At 34.8% G+C, this 24,446-nt stretch overlaps 4 protein-coding genes across 4 annotated transcripts; 2 read left to right on the forward strand and 2 right to left on the reverse strand.

The window, feature by feature from the left end:
• Positions 1 to 2,917: 2,917 nt before the first annotated feature.
• LOC106388216 lies at positions 2,918 to 5,053 on the reverse strand. The gene is made up of 9 exons (XM_013828248.3): positions 4,695 to 5,053; positions 4,535 to 4,601; positions 4,383 to 4,460; positions 4,256 to 4,308; positions 4,087 to 4,170; positions 3,682 to 3,734; positions 3,526 to 3,590; positions 3,363 to 3,421; positions 2,918 to 3,243 (listed from the first exon to the last, which is right to left on the reverse strand). Exons 1-9 carry the CDS (start codon positions 4,962 to 4,964, stop codon positions 3,154 to 3,156), a joined length of 819 nt encoding a protein of 272 aa, XP_013683702.1. The 5' UTR covers positions 4,965 to 5,053; the 3' UTR covers positions 2,918 to 3,153.
• A 213-nt stretch (positions 5,054 to 5,266) lies between these two features.
• Positions 5,267 to 5,672, reverse strand: LOC106388217 (protein transport protein Sec61 subunit beta-like). Its single transcript, XM_022695956.1, has one exon. It carries the CDS (start codon positions 5,652 to 5,654, stop codon positions 5,403 to 5,405), a length of 252 nt encoding a protein of 83 aa, XP_022551677.1. The 5' UTR covers positions 5,655 to 5,672; the 3' UTR covers positions 5,267 to 5,402.
• Positions 5,673 to 15,925: 10,253 nt separating this feature from the next.
• On the forward strand, positions 15,926 to 16,957 carry LOC106385450 (cyclin-U2-1-like). The gene is made up of 2 exons (XM_013825364.3): positions 15,926 to 16,380; positions 16,494 to 16,957. Exons 1-2 carry the CDS (start codon positions 15,989 to 15,991, stop codon positions 16,768 to 16,770), a joined length of 669 nt encoding a protein of 222 aa, XP_013680818.1. The 5' UTR covers positions 15,926 to 15,988; the 3' UTR covers positions 16,771 to 16,957.
• Positions 16,958 to 20,055: 3,098 nt separating this feature from the next.
• LOC106383973 (expansin-B4-like) lies at positions 20,056 to 24,350 on the forward strand. The gene is made up of 4 exons (XM_013824013.2): positions 20,056 to 22,605; positions 22,698 to 22,810; positions 23,332 to 23,525; positions 23,984 to 24,350. The coding sequence occupies exons 1-4, from the start codon at positions 22,449 to 22,451 to the stop codon at positions 24,348 to 24,350; spliced, it is 831 nt and encodes a 276-aa protein (XP_013679467.1). The 5' UTR covers positions 20,056 to 22,448.
• The last annotated feature ends 96 nt before the right edge of the window (positions 24,351 to 24,446 follow it).

Here is a 24,446-nt window from a genome sequence, read left to right on the forward strand (position 1 = left end):
GTACTATGGTATGTGCTTTTATTTTTATTCAAGTTCAAAAACTTTTCACCATTAAGTCTCATGTTCGTTCCCCATTAAGTCTTCACAAAGCTTCCTCCTTTTGCTGTATGATTTTTTTATTATGCCATCTTTTTCTCCTCAGGCTGATATGGAAATGGCTGCACAAGAGTGTTTAAGAAACTAATGAAGCCTGAAGAGCGTCAGTTTCTATTGATATCCATCTGCAACGTGAGTTCCAAAAGAGATATGACAGTGGACAAGTCATATAATGCTTTTGGATGTAGTTTATTTTAGTGTAATATAAAGTACAGTATGTGGAATACAGATTGGAAGAAATGCACTCCATACAAATGGGCTTAAATGTATATTTGGGTTTATAAGCTATACATTGAAGAAGCCGTAACTCTTACAAACATTTTTTTTAGCTCAATTCAGTTGATCATACTGTTTGTGGTTCTTAGATTTGGAAGAAGTAACACCACATCACACACCGGAGCATGCTCAAATCCATCTATTGCCAGCGAAATATAATCGGAAAATGACATACAAACTTTAAGTTTGTCAAACATACATATCTTTCCCCAATGGTCGCTGTCGCAAACAGAAAGTAGGCTCTACGGCCGATGATCATATTGACGGCCTGATTAAATTGCTTTCCTCCTTCTCAATCATTTTTGATTGTTCGTTATAAAACATTTATAATTGGGGGATATTTTACAAGCAGAATTTTTTTTAAAAGTTTCGTTTAAAAAAAAAAGTTTCGTTTTAAGAACAGAATAATATTTTGTTATTCTGTTCCTTCAAATGTAAAAAGAAAAAAAAAATCATTGCGGATAATTTTAAATTAATATTTTCATACTTTTTATTATAAGGTTTTTTAGTAATTTGGGGGAAAGTATTGGAATTAGAAAATATCTAACAGTAAATGTTATGAGTTTAACTTATATTTTCTGTAATGCAGTTTTAAATTTCTCCTGCCTAAATCATTTTCAATGGTTCCAGCATTAGGGTGCATAATCTAAAAAAAACTTCTAAAGCAACACCGTTCATCGGTGGCCGGAGGCTATCGCCGTCGGCTACCACTCTTGTCCTTTTGTTTTTGATTGTAAAACTTTCGATCAATGGATCGAACTTGTTTTCGCTTAGGCAATTCTGTTTTCGTTCGACGATTTTGGTGTGTTATGTTTTAATCGAATCAGAGCCGCTCATCAATCTTTATGTTTCTCGGTTTGTGTTAAAACTGAATACAACTTCTAAGTCTTACATGTGATTTTAGAATCTGTCGAAGCAGATTCAATTCTGGAGGTCTAGGTAGCTACTTTGTTTCACAGAGCATGCTTGGATCTTCATTTAATCAAGAGTAACTTCTTCACTATCTGATGAAGTTTCGGTTATAGCTGTAACACCCAAAACTGGCCCATTTAAAATTCTTAAAAGGTAATGGATTCTCTACGCCCCGACTAGAAAACCCTAGTGTTCTCTTCTTTTCCTTATAAAAGCAAGCCTACACCCTCTTGTCTCTCATCTGAAACCGAGAAGTGAAGCTCTGCAGAAAACCCCGGAATCCGGAAGCCCTAGCCGTCGACTCTCTTTCTCCTCTCTCTCCTCACCGCCGACTCTCTCTCCTCGCGATCGCTCTCTCTCTCTGGGCCGACTCTCTCTCTCTCCTCACCGTGAGCAAGCACGCGAGTGGTGGTGGTGGCCGTGTGGCGTTGTTATGCCGGATCTCATCTCTCTTGTCTCTTGTTTCCAGATCCAGATCTAAGCTAAGGTGAGGTGTTTTACCCAGATTTCTTCTCATGCTTCTGTATATTGTTGAATGAGGAGCTAGGATCGATTAGATCCTGATTGTTGTAGGTTGATTAGATCATGATGAAATCCTAGGATGATAGTTGCATAGTACATATTGCATAAGAACGCTCATACTGTTAAAAGACTTTAATGGACTGCTTTGTGTTGATCTGATTGTGTTGATGTGATTCTCTGATCTAATTGTTTGACTTGTGTGTTTGTGAAAGATAGGATGTATAGAAAGAATTACACCTAGGATCATAGAATACTATTAATCGGTCTGGTTAGATGAATGGTAAGACCTATGTGAATGGTTGTTTAATGAATTGAGTGTGACACCGAGAACGGGTGGCGTCTAAAAGGAAAGAATGAATGAGTCTAAGGAAAGAGAAAAAAGGAAATGAAAGGAAAAAAGAAAGAAATGGAAAGATGAATGAATGAAATGTAAGCCATTCGGAAAGGGTGGGTAGACAAGAAACGCGGGACTGTAGCGTTCAAAAACGGTGGAAACGTGGGACCGTAGCATTCAAAAACGGTGGAAACGCGGGGCCGTAGCGTTCAAAAATGGTGGATTAAGTTAGAGGCGCTGATAAGATTGAGCCACGCCGAGTCTTGGCGGGAAAGGGCCGTAATACACTGCAGGGGCGGACCGCATCCAAGGAACCGGATGTTGAGCATACCAGGGCAGGCGACTCCATACCGAAACTTAAACATTGCTGCATCTCCTGAGCTAGCCAAAGCAATGACACAATACCGAAGCCTAAACATTTTCTCTGGCGAGTAGCTTCTATGACTATTGTTGTTAAAGCCAAGATTAGACATAGACGGATAAATCATAAATGTCGATCTGATTTGGTCTTCACTCTTCATGCTGCGTAGAAGAAGAAACAAGAGATCATGCCTTATACACCTGCCTCTTTGTTCAACAGGCTTGGCGTCTAGCGGGTTTCCCTTTGGTTCATGTCACTGCACTAGAGTCATCCATTGAAGATAAACTCCGGACAGTTTTTAAATTTCTAACTAACTCAAACATCACTCAAGAAAATATATTATTACCAATATATTTCCTCTATAGAACTTGGTAATAAAATAACATCAAAATGAAAACCGGAAACCGGAAACCGGATTAAACCAAAACCAAAAACCGGATTAAAGACACCCTCACGGTGGGAAAACATCACCATCAACTTGTATTGCTAACTAATTGTCAAATAACCAAAGCCCTTGAGAATACAAAACAACATGAGATTACATATTTGGCATTTGACACCAAACAAAATAAGTCTTAATCATGCTAAAGATATTATTATTGTGTAATTTTGCTCCATCATCTAAGAACCCAAGAGAGTAATCAAAAACTCCTCATACGGAGATACCATAGTTGCTGATCTTGTTCACTTCCTTTGTCAAAGCCTTTCTCTCTTGCTTTATTTCAGAAGCACGGTTCGATATCTGAGGTTGAACAAGCGAAATAACTCCATTAAAGACTATATATATATATAAATGGTTATTCTAAACTAGTTCAGGTCCTATATTCTAAACTAGAAGAGCAAAGAGACAAGGATACTTACTTGAGAACGGAATCGAGAAGCTTCTCTCGTGGGCAATTCTTTAAGTACATCTTTCAAACCTGTACATAGAATAAATCAATGGTGGTAAAAGTCGATAAACTTTTACTGTTCTATGCATATCTTTGGATTAATAAACTTTGGGAGTTTAAGATACAAAACATACCTGCTGCTTGGTTTTCTATCTTATAAGCTGATTGGACCACCCCTCGTATCTGTTTGCCTGCTTGTCTGAGTAAAGAGGATATGGAGAGTTAACACAATAATCATGTTCATACGTACATATACAATATTACTTTTATATCGTCTGGATCATATAAACCTGAGTTTCATCCTTCCTCTAATCAACTCATCTTCTGCCACAGTTGAAATTCTCTAAAACAATCAAAGTGGGGTTAAGAATTCAAAACCATAATCCAATAAGGGCTTTCAACAGACTGCTATTGCTGAAGATCATTAACTAGTAAGTGCAGGCTACATGTATATATATAAGTCACATTCAAGACAAATCAACCTAAGTGACCATTTAATTCCTGTGAAAGCAAAACTATTCATCCATATGAATCTAGAGCATCATCATCCTCATCCATATCCATTCAATAAGAGATACATACATATAGAGTTCTCTCTTCGAAACCTGAACCCTTTTCGTTTTCATTCTACTTCCAAGATAAAGGGATGTCAAAGCAAACCAACAAAAGAGGAACAAACCTAACTAAAAGCATACCTCTAGCTTTTCACTTTCGGCTGTAAGACGATCCATTGATTGTCTCAGCTCTTTTACTCTAAGATCTGCTCTAGAAAGCAAAGCCTGAATCCAAAAAAACATAGCGTCAAGACTTAATAACAAGTTCAACCACAAGCAGACCAGCATAATACATTCAACGAACACTGACCTCTTCGCTTGAGAACATTCGCAAAGTATTATAGTATACAAATCTTCTCGTCTCTGCAAACAAACATATCAGTGCATAGCATAAATATCCTTAGGAGAATGAACTCTAGGGAGTATAAGAATAATACTTTTCAGAGCAAAGATCCCAACACCAAAGGCTAAAGATCCTGACATTAGCGGATGAGATGCAGCAACGTTTACACCCTCTGCATACACGACCACATTGAGAGATAAATGAACAAGGCTAAAACGACGTAGCATCCAGGGACGTAGACCAGACCTTTAATCTTCGCAAACACCATATGCTCGTAAACGCTAAACTCAGAAGCAATCTCTCTAAGAGAATCCTATTATCACAAACGCTCGATTTGATCAGAGGATGAACAGATGCAATCGAACGACACAGAGAATAGAAGGTGTGGATTTTCAGATTCGCTTACGATTGTTTGGCTCGTGTGAGCTATGGAAGTATCTCGAATTTGAGACAATCGAGTTCTCGAGGCGTCAATGGTGGAATCTAACGTCTCCACGATCGTGTTCTGGTACACCAGCGCTTGACGCATCGCGTCGTCGATCCAGGAAGCTGCGTTTTCGACCGTCGTCGCTGCGATGTTAGCGCTTGGAATCGTAGACAGCAGAGGCTGCGATTGTGGAATCGTAGGTGAATGCGCGTCTTCCATCTCTGAGGATGATTCTGCTGAAGCTGCCATTTGAGAAGATCTCCGACCTCTTCGTCTTCGTCGCTTGCTCCAAGTTCTATTGAATAGTTTGACCCGTCGGGCCCCGTTTCAAATTGTTTATTTACAACTTAGGCCCCTGAACTTCTGTTTAGTGTCTAGTGTTTTCCATACATTCCTTAATTGTATTAGGATTCTTTATTTCACAGGTTGACAATCCCGGTTTAGTCCTTCATTAACATTCTTCGAATTTAGCTAATGTGAATTTGAATCCTTCCAAAATTATAACGATGGTGCTCTAAGTGTGTGAGATGTGTACACGAGTACCCCTTCACTTCGTATATGAAGAATATTGAAACTTTGAATGTCGAGAAACTTAATACTCCACAAAATTAAAACATGAGTTAAAAACAAGCGTCTAATACTAGCTTGGTGTTTCAAGCCTCTCTCTCTCTCTCTCTCTCTCTCTGATCACTTGACAAAGTAGAGCTTGCCCATGACATGAAGGACAGCGACAAAAGCAATGAAACCGATGCTCATGACAAGGACGACATTTGGGGAGATCTTGAGACCGGGTGCGTCATCCGTGTAGAACTGAAGCATGGATCCTGCTGCACCACCACCAGAGGCTCCTCCTCCACTTGAGCTGCCGCTTGGCTTCCTCCTACGCATGCTAGCAGCCGCAGCTGCACTTCCTCTCTGTGGTGCTCCACTTCCCACCATCCTTCCCTCTCTTCTTTACTACATGTGCATATAAAATTAGCATTGAATCACTTTCTGAACATGAATTGTGAAACTAGACGGATTCAAGAGATGAGCATTTCAAAATTCTCAACAAATCGACTTCGAATTCAACATCAAAACCTATATATCTAGGAACACGCAAAATTCTACATAATCTCACACATACAAAGGAAGAATCGTATCAGATCAGAGATCGAAAATCGCTGATTAACGTGACTCAGGTTTCAACATCGAGATCTCATGATCAGATCTACACTCTCATCAACCATAACAACAGATCTAGGGATTCCTGAATAACGACAACATTGAATCACACAAATTCACCGGAGACTGGATCGTACATCAACGAAAATCAAATTAAAAACTCACCAGATTTGGCTTTAGAGATTCTGATTTCGACGAGAACGTTAACGAGACGAAGAGATGTTCGGACCTTTAGTTTTAAAGTTGACTGGACTCTGATCTTTTCTTATAAGACGGGTTCTTCTCGCCACGCAGTATCAGCCTATAAACTAGCGACACCTCAGCGTCATTATCAAGCTGTTTTTTAACTTAAATGAAACGTCAGTTTTGGATATCACTAACTTAAGGCCCATAAAAGCCCAAACTAAAAGGCTATCAGCATTATTTGAACAAAGCATTGACCACAATTTTGCGCTCCACAGAAAAGAAAAGAAAAAAAGAAAACTCGGGTAATAGTCCAAGATAGGCCTTGCATCCGGTGTCGGATCGGATTCGGGTCGGGTGTTATCGGGTCCAAATCTTTCGGATCCTGAAAATTTGGACCCATATAGATACCTATAATTTTTCGGGTCGATCGGATTTTATCGAATCCAGGTCTTTCGGATCCTAAAAATTTTGGACCCATATAAATACCTATAGTTTTTCGGGTCGTTTTCGGGTTGGATCTTGTTGTGTCCGGGTCGGTTCGGGTCTATAATCTAAATATTCGTAAAATATTTGTAATTTTCGGATACATTTCGGGTTCGGGTCGGTTCGGATATTTATGACCTGAAAAAGATCTGAAATATCCGAATTAGACCCAAAAACTCAAAAAATACCTTAAAACTCCATAAATATCCGAAGAATCGCAAAAATATCAGAAAATTTACCCAAAATCAGTCCCGAAAACTTAAAAGATACCCAAAATTTTACCCGAATACCCAAATTATATTTTTTGAAAATCTAAAATTTTACACGAAGTCTGAAATTATACCCGAAAACTGGACCCGAAAATTAAAAAAATATACGAAATATCAAAAATACCCAAGTACCCAAAAATACCTAATATATACAATAAGTTTCAGGTCCTTCGGATACCCGATCGGGTCTCGGGTATGATCATTTAGTGTTAATGATTTTATTTAAGTAAATAATTAAATTTAAAACTTAAAAAAGCTTAACAAACTATGTAGTGACAAGTATGATAAAAAAATTTTAACTAATTTTTGTAGTTTTTTTTTCAAAAGGAATGACTATCATCGGTTTATCATCTTTCTTTTTCATTCTCTTTAAAATAAAATAAAAAATTTAGTAACAAAAACTTATTGCGAGACTACATATGCTAATCACTTAAAGATTGATAATGTGTAGCAGTGTTTTTTTTTAAACCGGACCGGAAGCTGAACCAAATAATTTTTCGGTCACAGATCACTATGGTTCGATCGGATCAAACATGGTTCAATAATCCGGTTTAATATATTTTTAGTGTATAAATTTAAAAATAATATTAGTAAATATGATACATAATTAAAATAGAAATGGATTTAAAACACAAACATGGTTTTTATGTTTATATGGATGATTTATAGATTTTTGATAGTTTTAATGGTTTTTATAATAACTCTGAGATCTAATCCGGCTACGTGACCGGTTAATGGTCGATCTAATTATTAGACTCAATCCATCTATATACCGTTTTATGGTCAAACCTGGTTCAACCATCGGGTCTGATGTGCCCCGGTTCGTGGATCAGTCCATTGGAGCCAACCAGCATGAAAGCAGTAAAGATATATGTTCATTGTTTGACTCATATCTTCCAAACCTCGAGGCTTCTACGCATGAAATCACTTGGAGAATGTTCTCAACTCAATTACGGAACTCCTCGAACAAGAATCAGATCAAATGGAGTTCAGATGAAAGAGTTATGCAATTTACAAAATCGGTGATCTTCAGTTCTCGCGAATTTGGGCCGTACGGATCGTCAAGTTCGCGTCTTGATCCTTACCACCATGGACCAGAACGACCAGAATGAACCTGGACAGTAGTCGAAGGGTCTCCTTGACCAGTCCACTTCAAACTCAGCAACTTTGACTCATTTATTATTTTCTAGTCAAATTTCTCGTTTCCTAGATATGTGATTCCCACAAATAATTATGTATTTCTTTGACCACATCTAGTATAAATATGTAAACTCTTTTATGAATAAAAAAAATCTATGTTTTTGAGTTTATTTTCGTTTCTTCTCTGAGTGAGAGAGAGAGTTCTTTAGCTAGTTCATTGGTGTGAACTGGCTTGTTGATTTGGGGGTCAGTCAATTCATCTTTGTGTGTTGTTTGGTGGTTAGCCAACACATTCATTCTTTTTTAGGTGGTTAGCCTTAGATCGTAGGTATATCAAGAGTCATTACGCATCTCTTGACGATCCTTTCAATCTATCTCAGTTTCAGAAGTGCCATTGCCTTCTCGGATCATATCCAACATCCAACTAAAGTGATCCTTCCCGATTTAGAGCGTATCAGGATCGGTCCGGTTTTAAAAACAATGTTGGGTAGTCATTTAACTTTGGTAGGTCATATGAGAAGAAATCTGAAGTGAAATGTCTGATTTTAGAGATAACTTGATTAATGTTTATGACTTTTTTATTCCTGAAATTAAAGAACAAAATCAAAGCCAACATATAAACGAAATAATATCTACGACCTAAATGCTGATCAGGCCCACTCCAACTCAATTATCAGTAGAAGATGTTTTTTTTCTAATCAATAGAAGATGTTTCTGTACATTTTTTCCAATAGTTTTTTTGTATCACATATTTACCTAAGTAAAATCTCATGTGTTTATCAAAATCTGATCTAATTGTTACGTTAGTACTCGAATAAAGGAAACCGAGGAAGAAATAATATGATTGGTGAATGAAGTTTCGTACGAGGGTACGTACGTAGACATTAAAAGCAATTCATCTTACGAATCTCGAAATGGAGATAGATTATGTAAATCAGAGATGCATATCTATCGGGCATAAAGTTACGGGAGCCTGACGATTTGTGTACTGTCAGAGTCGACAGATACTGTGGTACTTTTTTACCTTCGTACATATCGGTCGACTCCAAAACTCTAAATTTCATAAATGTGTTCCAGTCAATCAGTGTTGTATATGGGTGTACAGTACACCGTGTACATATATATATTAGAGAATATTACATCATAAAGCATGACGATTGATTTATTTTCTATAAAATAAGTATCCACTTTTTCATTGTATTATATTTATATATAAACTGAAAAATCATGATCCAGTTCGTGATTCTTAAATAACTAAATTCACAATTGGTAAAAGTTGAAAAAAAACAATCATGAAAATAATGCATAAATTTGTATATAGATTACTATTTTTAAGTCATAACATTTAAGTTTGATTGGTACACAATTTATAATAAAAAGTGGCAAATGAATAAAAAATCATACAGACCACTTTAATTAGTTCTATATTTCCACCTTTTATATAAAAGTTTTCAACTAAAAAAAAAAGACAAAGCACTTGATAATAATATACCCTCATTATGATAATTTCAAAAAAAAAAATGTTTATTCAGTTTACTTAACTTGTCTACTAATCATAAGGCTAGTCGAGTGTGTGGTTTCAATTGTCGTCATTGTAACTACATAGATTCAAATTTGGTATTATGTCTATTGTTGACAACAACAAATTAGACCTAGATTCTAGTAAAAGAAAAACAAATTAGACGATAGATGGATAGGTTATAAAAACCTATATCTCTCTTCTTATCATCTCTTTTCTCTCCTTTCCGATCAAAATCGTATTTGAGTTAGGTTCTGGCGTCCAGTGAAAGAGGCGTATTTCTTCCATTTCATGTCTCTTTTCTGGTTGTTACTTGGTCCTTTCGGTTCTCCTTTGGTATATCGCAAAATATGGTGTAGGGTTTCTATCCGGCTTGGGTTCTGCTTGCGAAGGGTACGCCTCTGCTGCTCTGGCTTCCCAGTGAGGTTGTTGAAGTGATGGTTCTTGGGTAGTCGACTTTTTGGGTTGGGAGTAGATCGGTTTCCAACTCCTAGATCTACTCAAATATTTCTCTGACGTTATGGAGGAGCGACAAGCTGCCTCTTTGATTCGGTTAAGCGATGGTTCCCTGCCGTCGCTCGGGTCAGAGATTCAATTTTCTTCAGCAGTTTGGTTCTTTGGTCTTTTTCGTTGTCGAAAGAAAGCAGCTCTTCTTCTCAGTGGTTAAGTGAGATCTGGTGGGTCTTGTCCTTGGAGGCAAGCTTAGAGCTTTGGTGCATAGGAGATGATGGCGCTAGGATCTGTTCAAACTCGTGTGGGTGTGATCAGTAGCGTAATCCAACAGTCGTCAAAGGCTTGTAGTGGCTACTTGTTATACTGCTTCATCTCAGACCTTCTCCTCTGTCTTCCTATCAAGTTTCTTCCGGTGTTTTAGCGGTCGCTTTATATCTCTATAAGCTGAGTCTTTTGGTTTTTATCCGCTTGAGACTTAGAAATTTTATTCAAGTCGATTTTTGTAACCAGATCTGAATTTCTGTTTTCGAAATGAATAAAATTTAATTAAAAATAAAATAAATTAATTGGACCATAATATCCTTTTCCAACTAAAAAAATCGATTTGATCTTCATGTGAAAACACTAGGCCTAGAAACACACATCTGTAATACTCGTTGCTAGGTGGTAACCTGCGCCTTGCGCAGGGTGAATAGACTAAAAAAAATTAAGACTTTTAATTTATGCCACAATAATTGAGTCAATTAAAATATATTACTTCGCGAGATTTGCCCGGGCTACAAAATTAATTTTAGCTGTCAATTTTAAAAGTATGAAAAGTGCTATAATTAAGAAATCATCATATAGGAAACAATATTAACTTTGAAAATTAAGCTGATCGAATATAACCAAACTGACGTTTCTGACGTGTTGATTCCTTAATTTTAGAGTTTATGTGCTTAAGTTAAGGGATTAAATGATATTTGTAAGTTTGTATCGTCCAATCAGTCAAAAGATAAGATTCAATCAGCGTCATAATCCATGATCAATGCTTTTATCAAATCAATTAGGGGTTATATGATTAATATTCATATACAAATGACATTATATAAATATGAACCATAAATGTAACATACCAAAACAATAGTGAGGAACATGAATGCTTCTTTAAATATATATATATATATATATATAACAAAATTAATTCCAAGTAAACGGTTATAAAATTTAATATCTTTGAACGCTTGTAACACACAAAAAACAATATAAAAGAACATTATGTGACATACCAAAACAATAGATTAGTGATTGCTTTCCAGAACTTTTTTAGTGGTTGCTTTGCATGATCGAGTCAACAATATATATATATTGGTACGATCAAAAGTAAATTTAGTGCCAAATATGAAACAAGCTGAGATTTTAGTTAGCGAAAGTATATTCAAAATCAATCAGTGACGATCAAAAATATTAATATATGTTTTGGGTTTCGACGGTGAATTTCCATTACCAAATTCGGCCAATTTTAATGAGTACATATATAACCGGAATTAGTGTCATATTTAGCTTCATATTTCCTAATTTAAAATATTCATATGGCAATCATAAATTGTCATGAGTGAATAATAAAATTATTACTTTTAATCTATAGATATTAGAAAGTCAAAAATCACAAATATTAGATATAATGAACTATGGAACGAAAATTTGCATATTTATATAATGTAAGTTTATTTGTTTTTTTTTAAGTTTGTGTAATTGGTAGGTGCAATTAAGTATATCTTATGGAAAATTAAATCTATAAGAGTGAGCAAAGACTAATACAAATTTGTTATGAATTTAAGAAAAAAAAAACATGAGTTTAGGGTTACCAGCTTTGCAAGCAAATCGCCATAATGATATCAAAATCCCACTATTTAATTTTACGTAACTTGCGCTTCCCTACAATTCTAAACTTGTCGTAATTGTAATATTCACTGATACATCAATGCAGCAAAAAAATATTACACTAGTGATTGCCATATGTAATTCCATGGTAGTATTCCAAATTTATTTGTGTTTTCAAATTTAAGGAAATAATAGTTAAAATCGTCATATTAAAGGATTTGACATGTTCAAAAAGTATATTAGAATTTAAAACAACATAATTTAGGAAAAGATAATTGTCATAACAATTTTACACCTACCAAAAATACAAAAAAATTATACAATCAATAACTCCGGAAATGTTTTCTCACCAAATGAATTTCATAGAATCCCATAATGTTTATACATTCACAAATACAATTCAATTTGGTTTGATAGACATGAAACCGGTTTATTAAATCGAGCTGGGTGTTTGTTAAAAATATTTGTATAATTTCAACAGTTTTCAATTGATATACGATAAAATCTATTAATCTATTTATTCTATTGATATATGATAAAATCTATTAACAAAACAATGGTTTAACTATATGGTTGACTTAATAATTCATTCATCATGAAGCCACTAAAATCATTTAGAGTAATGTTTGTATCATTATACTCAAAATAGCTCCATGACTTCTTATATATTTTTGGGAATATGAAAAACCGATGATAATTATATATTGTCATTTTGATTTTAGTGGTTTGTATACATGATGCAAATGAACAATATATCATGTGGTCTCGATTTTATGTAAAAAATAATCATAGAGTATAAAGGTGTTGGAGAGTTCCTCCTCGTACATGATCTATGGTAAATTAATTTTTTTTTGGGCATAGGACAAACCAATTTCATGAACGTTCACTATAGAACCGGTTTCCAAATCAAATTATGAGGACGTATATAATATATCATATTAACTTAGTAAGAAGAAGATTTTTAAATATATGGTGTGAGAGTGATTGTGGTGTTGCCACATAAGAAATGACATTTTTGATAATAACACATAAGGTAAAGGTTATTTAATAATAGTGCTCCTCTGATAATAAAAAGGGACGTAAGTCAATGAGTGTATACCATATACGTGAATATCAATCAAAGGGAAAAACAGGATATTAGATCTATTAAATAAGGTGGGGGAGACACAACTAAAATGAAATATACCTGAATCAAGGGCAATGATGAAGTGGTAAAAAGTTTTGACGAGACGATAGGGGAAATCAATTCGGGTCCCTTTGTTTTGCACTGATTATCAAACTTATCCGTTCGCTGGCGGTAGGTTCATTCCGTTCAGCTCAATTTATTATCTGTACTTTGTTTTGCCCCACCACTTTCATCTATTTTAATATATGTTTTTTTCTTTACCACATGGGAATAAATAGATCATAAGATATATTTTTGTACCTATGATCAAGAAAATGTAAACTTTCTTTCAGTTTGAGTTGCAGCTGTCGAGCAAATATTTGATAAGAATGAAAGATTTGAATGGTTACATTACATATTTATTACATTTGGTATTAGCAACATTCACATTCATGGAGCTTTTTGAACAAAAGAAATAACGTGTGATTCGTCCCAAAAATGTTAAATTTACGTTTATCATGGGGTTCCAATATAAGATCAATATCCAATAAATGGATTGGTTATATTTATAGGAAATCGGATCTAAGAGCATCTTTAAAAGACATTCCTATAATTTCAAATATAAAGTTTTTTGTTTTGTAAAAAAAATTTCATTAAAGTTTTGAGGAGTGAAATTCTATATTTGAAATTTTAGTACTCGAAACTTCAAAGTTTCATATTTTTGTTTCATTTTGGTCACTACAATTACACATTACATTTATGATAAATATTTTCTCGTTTATCCTTTTAATCCTTAAAAATCTCATAAATATTTCAATTTTTTTCTAAATTTATGTTTTACACATAAAAATAAATAAAAAATTTAAAGTAATATTTAAATATCTTAAAACTAGAGTTAGACAACAACAATTAATATACAAAAAAAACTTTTAGAAAATTACATGATGACATAATTATTACACAAATTTAAAATAGTACAACAACACTAATAGTTTGGTAAATTTGATCCAGAACCTCCAAAATTTTCAAAATATTGACCAAAACATTTTGTGCAACTAGAGATGGTTGTTATTATTGTTTTTGATGTCTTTTCCGTACGATTCTTTCTTTTTCAGATCGAATGTATTCACGAGTATTAAGATCATCGATATAAGTTAAGTCTTTTTAACAATATTTTATTTTCTTCTTTTATTTTTTTTGTTCAGATCTAATGTATTTAAAAATATTAATATCACCCGATTTTAATAATTTTTATCTCGTAATCTACAAATTAGAAATGAAAAGTCATTTTTTACTTCAAAATGCGCTAATTGATCATATGCATTAAAAAATAATTTATGGAATAATATGGTATTTTATTGAAGTTTAATGTCAATAATTTCTATTTAAAATTTCTATTTTAATATAAAATGTTATTAATTAATAGTGTGTAATATTTATATATATATATGCTAGTTATTTACAATTTTTTATGAATTCAATTTAGTTATGAAAAATGTAAAAACCATAATATAAAATACAAATAATTTTAAAGTTAAGTTTTCTTTTGAAGAAAATATTTTTAAACTTCAAATATAAATTTTTTGGAAACTTCAAAATCGAGTGTATCTTTGGAGATACTTTATTAACAAAAATTCAATTAAATTCACTAACTACCCAAAACCGTCCCTTCTATCATACTTTTTTTTTTTTGCTAAATGTCTCTTACTTTCTCTTTCTATCTTTCTCTACAATTTAATTCTCTTTTTTTGATTATTTGCCTATATTTTTAATATATCCGTTAATTAATTATGCAACTATCCATTTGAAATTGTACATTTTTAATAAACGTCCTCACGTGTGAGTCACCTTGTGATCTGTGGAAGCCGACGAATGTCACACGAGTGTCTAAACAGTAGACGACGCGTTAAAATCAGTTGTTAAAAAGTTTAGCATGAGTGAGTGAGCCCTCACCCAAAACCCGCAGGCTCCACAAGAGATTTCAACGATGTTGAGTTGACATCTCTCTCCACCGTCTACTACAAACTGTCGGCGGAGTACTCTCCTTTGTTTAATTATAGTTTTATATTTTTGTATACTATTTGTTTGAAGTACTTTGGAGTTGGTTAATTAATATTATGTGAATAGAATATGGATAAAAAAGAACCAAAAGCTTAGCTGTTGCACTTACACATTTGTTTTTCGTTTCAACTTGTAAAATATTTAATTACTTATTTTAGTAACTTCTCTCCAGCTTCCATATGACTCCAAAAACCCATGTCGTTTATCTTTTCGATACAATCCCACATTATAAAATCCTGAAGAATTAGTGTACCTTCTCACACACACTATATATTACATGGAACAATAACTTTATATGAAGAAACTATCGAAATCACTTGACTACATTGTTTCAAGGGGTTAAAGAATTGTGTAATCTACGTCCGTTTGAATTGAAGAATGTTTTAAAAACGACTGATATATATCATATGCCATAATTCACTAACCTATAATCTATGAGACCAACCGTTATTTTCTCATAGTAGATGGGAATTAAATTGCTTTATCTGGACGAAAGTGATACAATTCTGAACTTTCGTACTTGCACGAGCTACGTTTTAATCCTATTAAATATTCAGTACACACTATTAACTACAAATTTTTAAAAGTTAAATTGTAGAAAAAAGAAGAGAGGAGGAAGTTGCCCTAGGATACTAAGAGCATCAATATCCCAGAAACCCCATTTGGGGTTTCTTAATTTTTTTTTTTTTTTTTTTTTTTTACTTTTTCGAATTAAAAAAATAAAAATTAAAAACGAACCAATCGCAGGTCGCCACGTATCAGTGGGACCCGCGAACAGTGTAAGAAACCCTTAAGGACCGACTACTATTTGGTAGTTTTGGTAACCGGTTTCTTAAAAAAAAGTGGGTCCTGCGCGGGACCCACACGGTAAGAAACCCTTTAGTTACCTCCAATAAAGATGCTCTAAAGCTACTCTTCTCCACACACTCCCTAGCTTACTGTATATAAAAAGCCTCTTCAAACCTATCTCATTACTCATTTCACAAATATAAACCTCTAACAAGACGACAAAAAACACATTTCTTGATTAATGGCGCCTTCTCTAGCGATTTCTCCGAGGAAGCTCCGGTCAGACCTTTACTCATACTCTTACCGAGACGGTTCCAACACACCACTCGTTATCTCTGTTCTCTCGTCTCTTATAGAGCGGACGGTAGCTCGGAACGAGAGGATCAGCCCGAGCTACGGTGGTTTTGGTAAGACATGTGTCTTCGATTGCATGGAAGTTCCTGACATGACGATCCAATCGTATTTAGAGAGGATTTTCCGGTATACCAAAGCCGGTCCATCGGTTTACGTTGTTGCTTATGTGTACATTAACCGGTTCTGTCAAAATAATCAAGGTTTTAGAATCAGTCTCACTAATGTACATCGTCTACTTATTACAACCATCATGATCGCTTCCAAGTACGTCGAAGACATGTAAGTTAAAAAAACTATTTAAAATGTTGTTAAATTCATTTTATTTGTAAATTCTTGAAAACAAAGTCGTGGTGTTGGGTTGACTCATTTTTCTTTCTCTTTGACCATTACAGGAACTACAGAAACTCGTACTTTGCCAAAGTAGGAGGGTTAGAGACAGAAGATTTGAACAACATGGAGTTGGAGTTCTTGTTCTTGATGGGGTTTAAGTTGCATGTGAATGTGAGTGTGTTCGAGAGTTACTGTTGTCATCTTGAGAGAGAAGTAAGTATCGGGGGAGGTTATCAGATCGAGAAGGCATTACGTTGCGCTGAGGAAATCAAATCGAAACAAATTGTTCAAGATCCTAAACATCATCATCACCATCAATTTTCACGAGTCTTGTTGTAGTCAAGAAGAACTCTGTTTTGTCGTTTTTTTTGGGTCTTTGACTTTCTGATTACCTTGTCGGTTGGGCTTTTCTTGAATGTAAATGTAAATGCATAATATATAGTGTCCGAATGGAGGAGCGGGACAAGTGCAGTTATCCTGCATATGCAGTTCTCTCGCACTGCATTTACCATTCACTCTTTTCTGTTTGTAAAAGCAGTTCAAGCGAGAGATCTGCATGCAGTTCAATATTTTTTGTCTTTTTGTGAAAAAAGCAGGTGCAGATCTCACCCGCCAACATTTGGTAGTGTTGATCTGCTTTTTTTTTGTTTGGTCAATAAATAACTTTGTTACAACACATAACTTTAAAAATATATTTATCTAATTTTATGAATATAATATTTTTATTTTATTTACAACTTTAACAATACAAAATTATTATTTTCTACTTATTATTTTTTGTCATATAATTTTTAATTTTTTAAATAAAAAAATAAAAGAAGTATAAGCATCTTATAAAACATTTACAGGTATTTCGGACGATACTATAACATCTAAGATATTTGTTTAGATATCTAGGTGTCATTTTTATTGTTTTAATATATGATATATAGTTTTTAAATGATTTTGTCATTCATAAGTTATAATAAATTATTTGATCGGTTTGATCTGGTTCTCTCCTGCATGATCCGCTTGATCTGCACTTGTCCTGCTTGATCTGCATGATCTGCTTGAACTGCTTTTACCATTCGAAACCATGACTTTTTTATGTGTCTATGAATCAGCAATGCAGATTATTGTATGTGTACCTGTCGAGGTTTAAGGAAATGGTTTTTATACACTAATATACAATTTTCTTGTCAATCTGTTTTTTTGTCATCTAATAGTTTCTCAGACATGTGAACTATCAACACTAGCTTAGACACTAGAATCAATTGATTAAGAAATGGGCTGTCACCCGTGATTGTGAAATCTCATAAATTATGTATTAAATGCTTATATTGTTGGTAATCTTAGGGCCTTGTTCATCTCATAACCAAACAAATGTTGTTGTCTTTTTCTTTTTTGAAAGAAACAAAATGTTGTATTTATTTGTTGGTTATAGACTTATAGTCTGAGGAATTTACATTTTAACTAGCAAGCGCAGGTGTATTTACACTTTCTAACTTGGGACGATTGTCTTTATTTTGGAGAAACAAAAAACACAGTTCATGGGTGTCTTTAGAGCATCATTATCCCTAAGAGACGCTCAGAACATGATTAATAGAGAGTTTTTAGGGTGGGGTTCTTAACGGAATATAAGAAACCGTCTCTTAACTTTTAACTAAAAAAGATAAGAACCGGTTCTTAAATATCTTATTTAAGAATCGATTCTTGGTTTTTTTAGTTAAAAGTTAAAAGATTGTTTCTTATATTCCGCTAAGAACCCCGTCCTAAGAACCATCCATTAATCATGCTCTTATAGCATGTTTATCCGGAGTTCTTAGTGAGGTTCTTAGTGCGTGAGTCCCCACAAAACCCTTAAGGATCGGTTACAAAAACTATTAATTTATCCGGGGTCCTTAGTGAGGTTCTTAGTGCGTGAGTCCCCACAAAACCCTTAAGGATCGGTTACAAAAACTACTACTTAAGAATCGATTTTAGTGAGTTTCTTACACTGTTCGCGGACCCCACTGACTCGTGGCGGCCCGCGATTGGTTTGCTTTTTAAATTTTTTTTTTTTAGATAAAAAAAAGCCTAAGAAACCCATTTGAGTTTTTTAGGGATAAACATGGTCTTAGGGGCTTTTAAGCTTTTTTAATATTTTTAAGTATTAAAAGTGACTTAAGAGACAACATTAAGAAACCCAAATATTTTTATGCTCCATTGCAAGGCAATTAAGGGTTTTTTAAAAAAAATTATTATGGCAAGAAGATGCCATGAGATGAAAATTGTTTATAAAACATGAATCTTTACCATTGCATGGTCTGGATTTTATAACCGGTTCAAACATAAATGGAAAGAGACTAATACAATGACGTTTAAGAATAGCATTTTCTTCACCACATACAATGTCAAGAATGTTCAAACTTCTGCTACAAAGTACCAATAAGAAGACCTACATGAATTCAGGTTAAAAATCTTCAGTGTCCATCAATCACTGAACCCCTAAGACTCAAAACGCTGAGAGAGATGCATAGGGTCATATATAAGAACTTACTTTCCATTAAGTCCCAGTGAAAGACCAACAAAACAACGTATGTACCAAATGCCATAAAGGGAATGTACAAGTCTGGCGCATTGATATCATAGATGGGAGGCTTGTATGAGAGCCTACCCCCAACTGGTTCAGAGATTCTAGCCCAGTGTCCCTGATCGTTTGAAGCAAAACACGAACTAGTTTTACTTAATGGCTGGTCTGAGAAAGTCTCAAACAGAAAGAGACAAGAGAAGACAAGCTCACCCGGTGAAGGAAAGGAAACAAAACAACCTTGAGTTTGTTCCTAACATACTGATCATTCACTTTGAAATAGTATTGAGGATCAGAGAAGTAACGAGTAATCTGTTCCAAATTTCAAGAAGAAGACAAACAACTTCAAAATTGATGTAAAGAGAGATGTGGAATTCACCAAGAAAATAACTCTTACATTGCTCTGCACACGCTCAGAGCTTGATCCTAGAATCCTCTCCCCATACGTACATCTCTCTGCCTATCAAAACAAAATCAACACATCTTTAATCTCATATGAACCAGAAGTATACCAAACAGTTTGCATATCAATATTCTTACAAAGACATATTTGCTTCTTAGATTCAACAAAACTCTCTTCTAATGTCAACCATTCCCCATGAGAGACCTTTCCATGACTCATAACCCTTTCTTTCTCCATATTTACATACCAACGCCATCGCCGTAATCCTACAAAACAGCAAAACACAAAACAAAGTCTCAATCTTTTAATTGCAAAGTCTCAATCTTTAGACTGGTCTTAACACAAAATGAAGATGGAAGCTTAACAGATATCAAGAACTCGAGAAACCCACAACAGAAACTACTATCTCGCAGCACTATAGATCAAAAGTTCAAAACTTTTCTACGATGAGAGAGTTGAATCAATTAAAGCAAGGAAGAAGGGAGAGGAACCATTCGACAACGCTGGAAACATGAACAGCCCAAGTGGGTAAAGACAATGCGTTTAGCTGAAGAGAATCAACCGCTGCCATAGCAGTACTATCTGGTCCTGCCACTATGAATGTTGCAGCCACCAAACCGGTTCCGATAAGACCGGAGAGACAAATCGGTTCATGGGTTAAGGTACAAGTATATGGAATTGACTTGTAAGAGGAGATGGAGACGGAGAAGATGAGCGAATATGGGAAGGAAATTGCCAGAGATCGGGTTTGGCGCAAGAGAGAGAGAGAGAAGAAACCAAACGACCAAAAACAAAGACACCTCTCCTCTCTCCTCTCATTTGCCAACACGTGGCCACGAATTGAATTTATTAATTATATTGTAAACATATCCAAATACAAATTGTCTTGATTACACTTAAAAAAAGAAACTTTGAGAAAGAGGGAAAATAAATGAGCTTTATAGATCTCAGCTTCTCTTTTCAGATCTGGTTAAGACCGGCGTGCGTGGGCTTACACAGCCACAACGTCGGTCTTAATCCTTCGTTTAGCTGGCTTTTGGTGTTGGTTTTCTCGTGTTTGATAGAGATTTCTTCTTGGTGGTTGTGTGATTACGGTGGGAGAAGTTTCCCGGTTCGATCTCCGGTCAGAGCTAACTAATCTACTTGATTATGACGAAGAAGACGCCGGATCTGGTAGAGGTACGGAGCAATTCACCTGCAAATGTCTTCTTCTTTGCATTTTACTGAGCTTCTGTTAAGATCTTGTTGTCCGGGGACCAAATCCATCAACTCTCGCCATGTTTTGAGATCTCTGCTCCGTTCAGAGGTGTTTATGGCTTTAGAAAGGCTGAATCTGAGGTGTCTTTGTTGGGATTTTAGTGTCAATCTTCTTTTACCTTCGTTCTAGCTTCGGTGTAAGCGGTGTGCGATGGTGGCGTGGTGGTGTGTGGAAAACAGAACATGTCTAACATCTTTGAGAAGTTTCAGGTTGCTTGTCCCGCTCTAGGAAAGAGTCATTGTCGCGGCCTTTGGATAAGTGTATTTCTCGGTTTGTCTTTTGCTCTCGTGTTCCTCGGGTGCTTCGGCTAATCGAAGCAGTATAATGAGGTTGAGGGTAGTAAGGTTTCTGATGAAGGTTCGTTTGAGGAGGGAGCTTGCCCCAGTTGTAGTTCTTCTCTGGTTGGTATATGATGTTATTCTTGTTGGTTTTGGCTTGGTACTGTGAACTGGAGGTTCATGTAAGTTTAGTTATGTTTCGTTGTTAAGGCCACCGCATCGCTTCCTCTCTCGTCAAGAGTTCCGGCTGTTCAAACCGTAAAAGAATTAATATTGTTATCCCTTGTCAAATATTGTCTTTAGCTTTGGTTATATGAGTCTAGAGTTCTCTTGTGTTGATTGTAGTTTTATCAAGTGTCACTCTTTATTTGGGTTTAAGTCACCCGTTGTTTGGATTCATGTCTCCCTGTTGTGGGTTTAGGATCTCATTCTTGTATGTTCTGTTCTCCAAGTTTTTTTAATCAAAACCAGTTGGGGAAAAAAAACTAGAAATCAACAAAAGATAAAATGATGTAACTTGGAAAGATAAAATCAACCGACTCTTCTTTCCCCTAATGAAGAAAGGTTCTTCTGTCAATATGTATTTTTCATTTTTTTTAAAAATTAGGTTAAGAGACACCATTGGAAACCGCGATAATGATGCTCTTATTATTGAGGTAAATAATACTATTAATAATCTAAAAAGTTTTTTTAGTATAAGAAATTAAGAATAGTTCAAAGGATTAGACACAAAGTCAGGTCCGTCCTTGCTATAAGGCAAGTAAAGCACATGCTTTAGGCCACAAGATATATAACCAATTTTAGGGCCACATTTGTATTTCAGATTCAGCCATATTCAATGATTTGAAGCACTGTTATGTTGTTTGTATTACTATTTTCCATTAGTATTTATATAAAAGGCCACATAATTTTTATTGTGCTTTAGGCCACATCAAATTTTGGGACGGCACTGCACAAAGTATCTGGCTTGCCCCCATGCCTAACTTACATGTAACTTACTTTCGTAATGGATTATTAATTAACTTCAAGGAACCATTTAGCAAGTAAAAGTCCAATGAACACGCCCCCTGGAAGATGTATACAAAACCTACGTAATGTTTTAAAATTTGTATTCATTGTTCGGAAAAAAACAATAACTCCATTAGCTTACAAATTTGTAAGGATTAATTACTTTCAAGATTAAATCCTATAAAATATTGCCATCCTTTAAAAAAGTTATATTGCAAAGTCTTAAATCCTTGAACTTGTTTCCAGAATTTTAAACTCAACAATCAATCTTAAAAAACTACTTTCCAATTTCTCTGTGTTAGAAAATCTGGAGTAGTCAACTGAAAAATATGTCAAATATATACGTTACTAGATATATATATAAGCAATAGAAGTTAATAAAATATACATAAGAAGTTATATATTGACAATATAGCATATTTTGGTCAACTATCAATAATTTATTAAGGAATTATCTTATAACTAGTGTTACTTTAAACGAATTCTTCATGTAAAAAACATTATAAATATCAACATCATATAATGCATCAAATACACTATAGACTTGTGTACATTGCTCTCTTGGCTCTTTTTGCAGTCTCTTTAAAATGTTGTTATTGCCAAAATGAAACTTTAGCTGCCGGCTGGGGCAACGCTGGTGTTACTTGGTACGGTGAGCCTGAGGGCGCCGGTAGCACAGGTACGTATCACCATTTGCAACAACATATATATAATTTGGTTCTTCTAATAATTGGATTTAAATGAAGTATATATATGTTAATATCTATATAGGAGGAGCTTGTGGATATGGGATGGCAGTGGCTAACCCACCGTTATACGCGATGGTTTCAGCCGGAGGCCCTTCACTATTCAACAATGGACAAGGATGTGGAACATGTTATCAAGTTCGTATCAATATATAGAATAAATTGTCTGGAACGACCCAAAATGATACACTAAGAACACCTTTAACGGCAGCTCTTATAGCTGTTTTTAAAAAAAAAAAAAATTTAAAAATAATCGGGTTCCATCTTATAATCAAGAGCTTCCTCTTCTGCAAAAAGCGACTTTAGTTGGGTTTGTGTACTGTTCGCGGTCCCACTGAGACGTGGCAACCCGCGATTGGTCCGTTTTTTATTTTTTTTAATCGGATTAAAAAAAAAATAAAACTTAAGAACCCATGTCCCTCCTAGCGTTAATCATGCTCTAATATATACATACTTAACTAAAGAGTAACGACCTGTATATATACATAAATATATTCAATAATGACCTATTTCTTCGTGGTCAGGCTAGATTTAGTTTGAAAAGACTATATATAGTACGTAGCATGCATGCAAGTCTAGATGATGCCATACGGTTACAGACATATATTTTTTTCTCAACCATATTGTAATTATATCAATGGCATGTGTATATATATTAGATTGTGTGCACCGGGAATGCAGCGTGTTCAGGGAGACCAGTAACGGTGACGATAACCGACGAGTGTCCCGGTGGTCCTTGCGCCTCCGAACCATTCCATTTTGACCTTAGCGGCAAAGCCATCGGTGCCTTAGCCAAACCTGGCCAAGCTGGTAGTCTTCGAGCCGCTGGTGTTCTACGTGTTAGTTATAGACGGTACAAATATATCTTATTGTTCTCCTAAAACTCAGTCTCGGTTATGACATTTTAAAATTTTGATATTACTCAAATAAAAGTTTATCCTCTTATTCTTTACTTCATAATACCTTAAATATACAACTAAGAATATCTCTGTGGCTGTGATTAAGCGATCAGTCATCTCTCTAATTTTACATTATTAGGTGTGTGTAAAGTTTTCTTTATTTTATTTTTTTGCCTCGTGTCTAGAACTCTTTTGTAAGTTTTTTGTTCATTTTATATGATATTAACATTCTAGCAAAAAAAAAAAGATATAGACATTAACCTATAAAAACATTTTTAATATATGTTTTGTCATTCTTCTTTTTTTGAAACACTATTTTCTGATATATGTTTTATGTCATTCAATTCTGTTATTTTACTATTTATCTAACAAAAAGGAAATAATCTTTTTATTATTATGTTTTGTTTACCAGTGCTCCATGTTTATATAGAGGGACTAATATAGCTTTCCATGTTGATGCCGGAGCAAACCCTTTCTACATGGCATTTGTTGTGGAATATGAAAACGGTGACGGAGATTTGGCCTCTGTTGAAATTCAACCGGCTGGCGGAGGATTTATAGCCATGCAAGATATGAGGTCCGCCCTGTGGAAAGTAAACTCCGGCAGTGCTCTGAGAGGTCCGTTCAACATTAGACTTACATCTCGCGAGTCTCGTAAAGTAGTGGTCGCTCAGGGTGTTACCGGTCAATCATTAACTTTTAGAGTTTCACTCTTGGTCAAATTGTATTTCACTCGTCCCCCGCTCCTACACAAAATACTGTGGAGAAAAAGCTTTTAAATTATTATTTTTATTAATAATCAATTCTATTATAACAAAAACGAGTTTACATATGCGCATATATTTACTATTTTACTCAATTATCTAAATCAAGGG

The sequence above is a fragment of the Brassica napus genome, chromosome C3, assembly GCF_020379485.1.
Source record: "Brassica napus cultivar Da-Ae chromosome C3, Da-Ae, whole genome shotgun sequence".
Taxonomy (NCBI): domain Eukaryota; kingdom Viridiplantae; phylum Streptophyta; class Magnoliopsida; order Brassicales; family Brassicaceae; genus Brassica; species Brassica napus.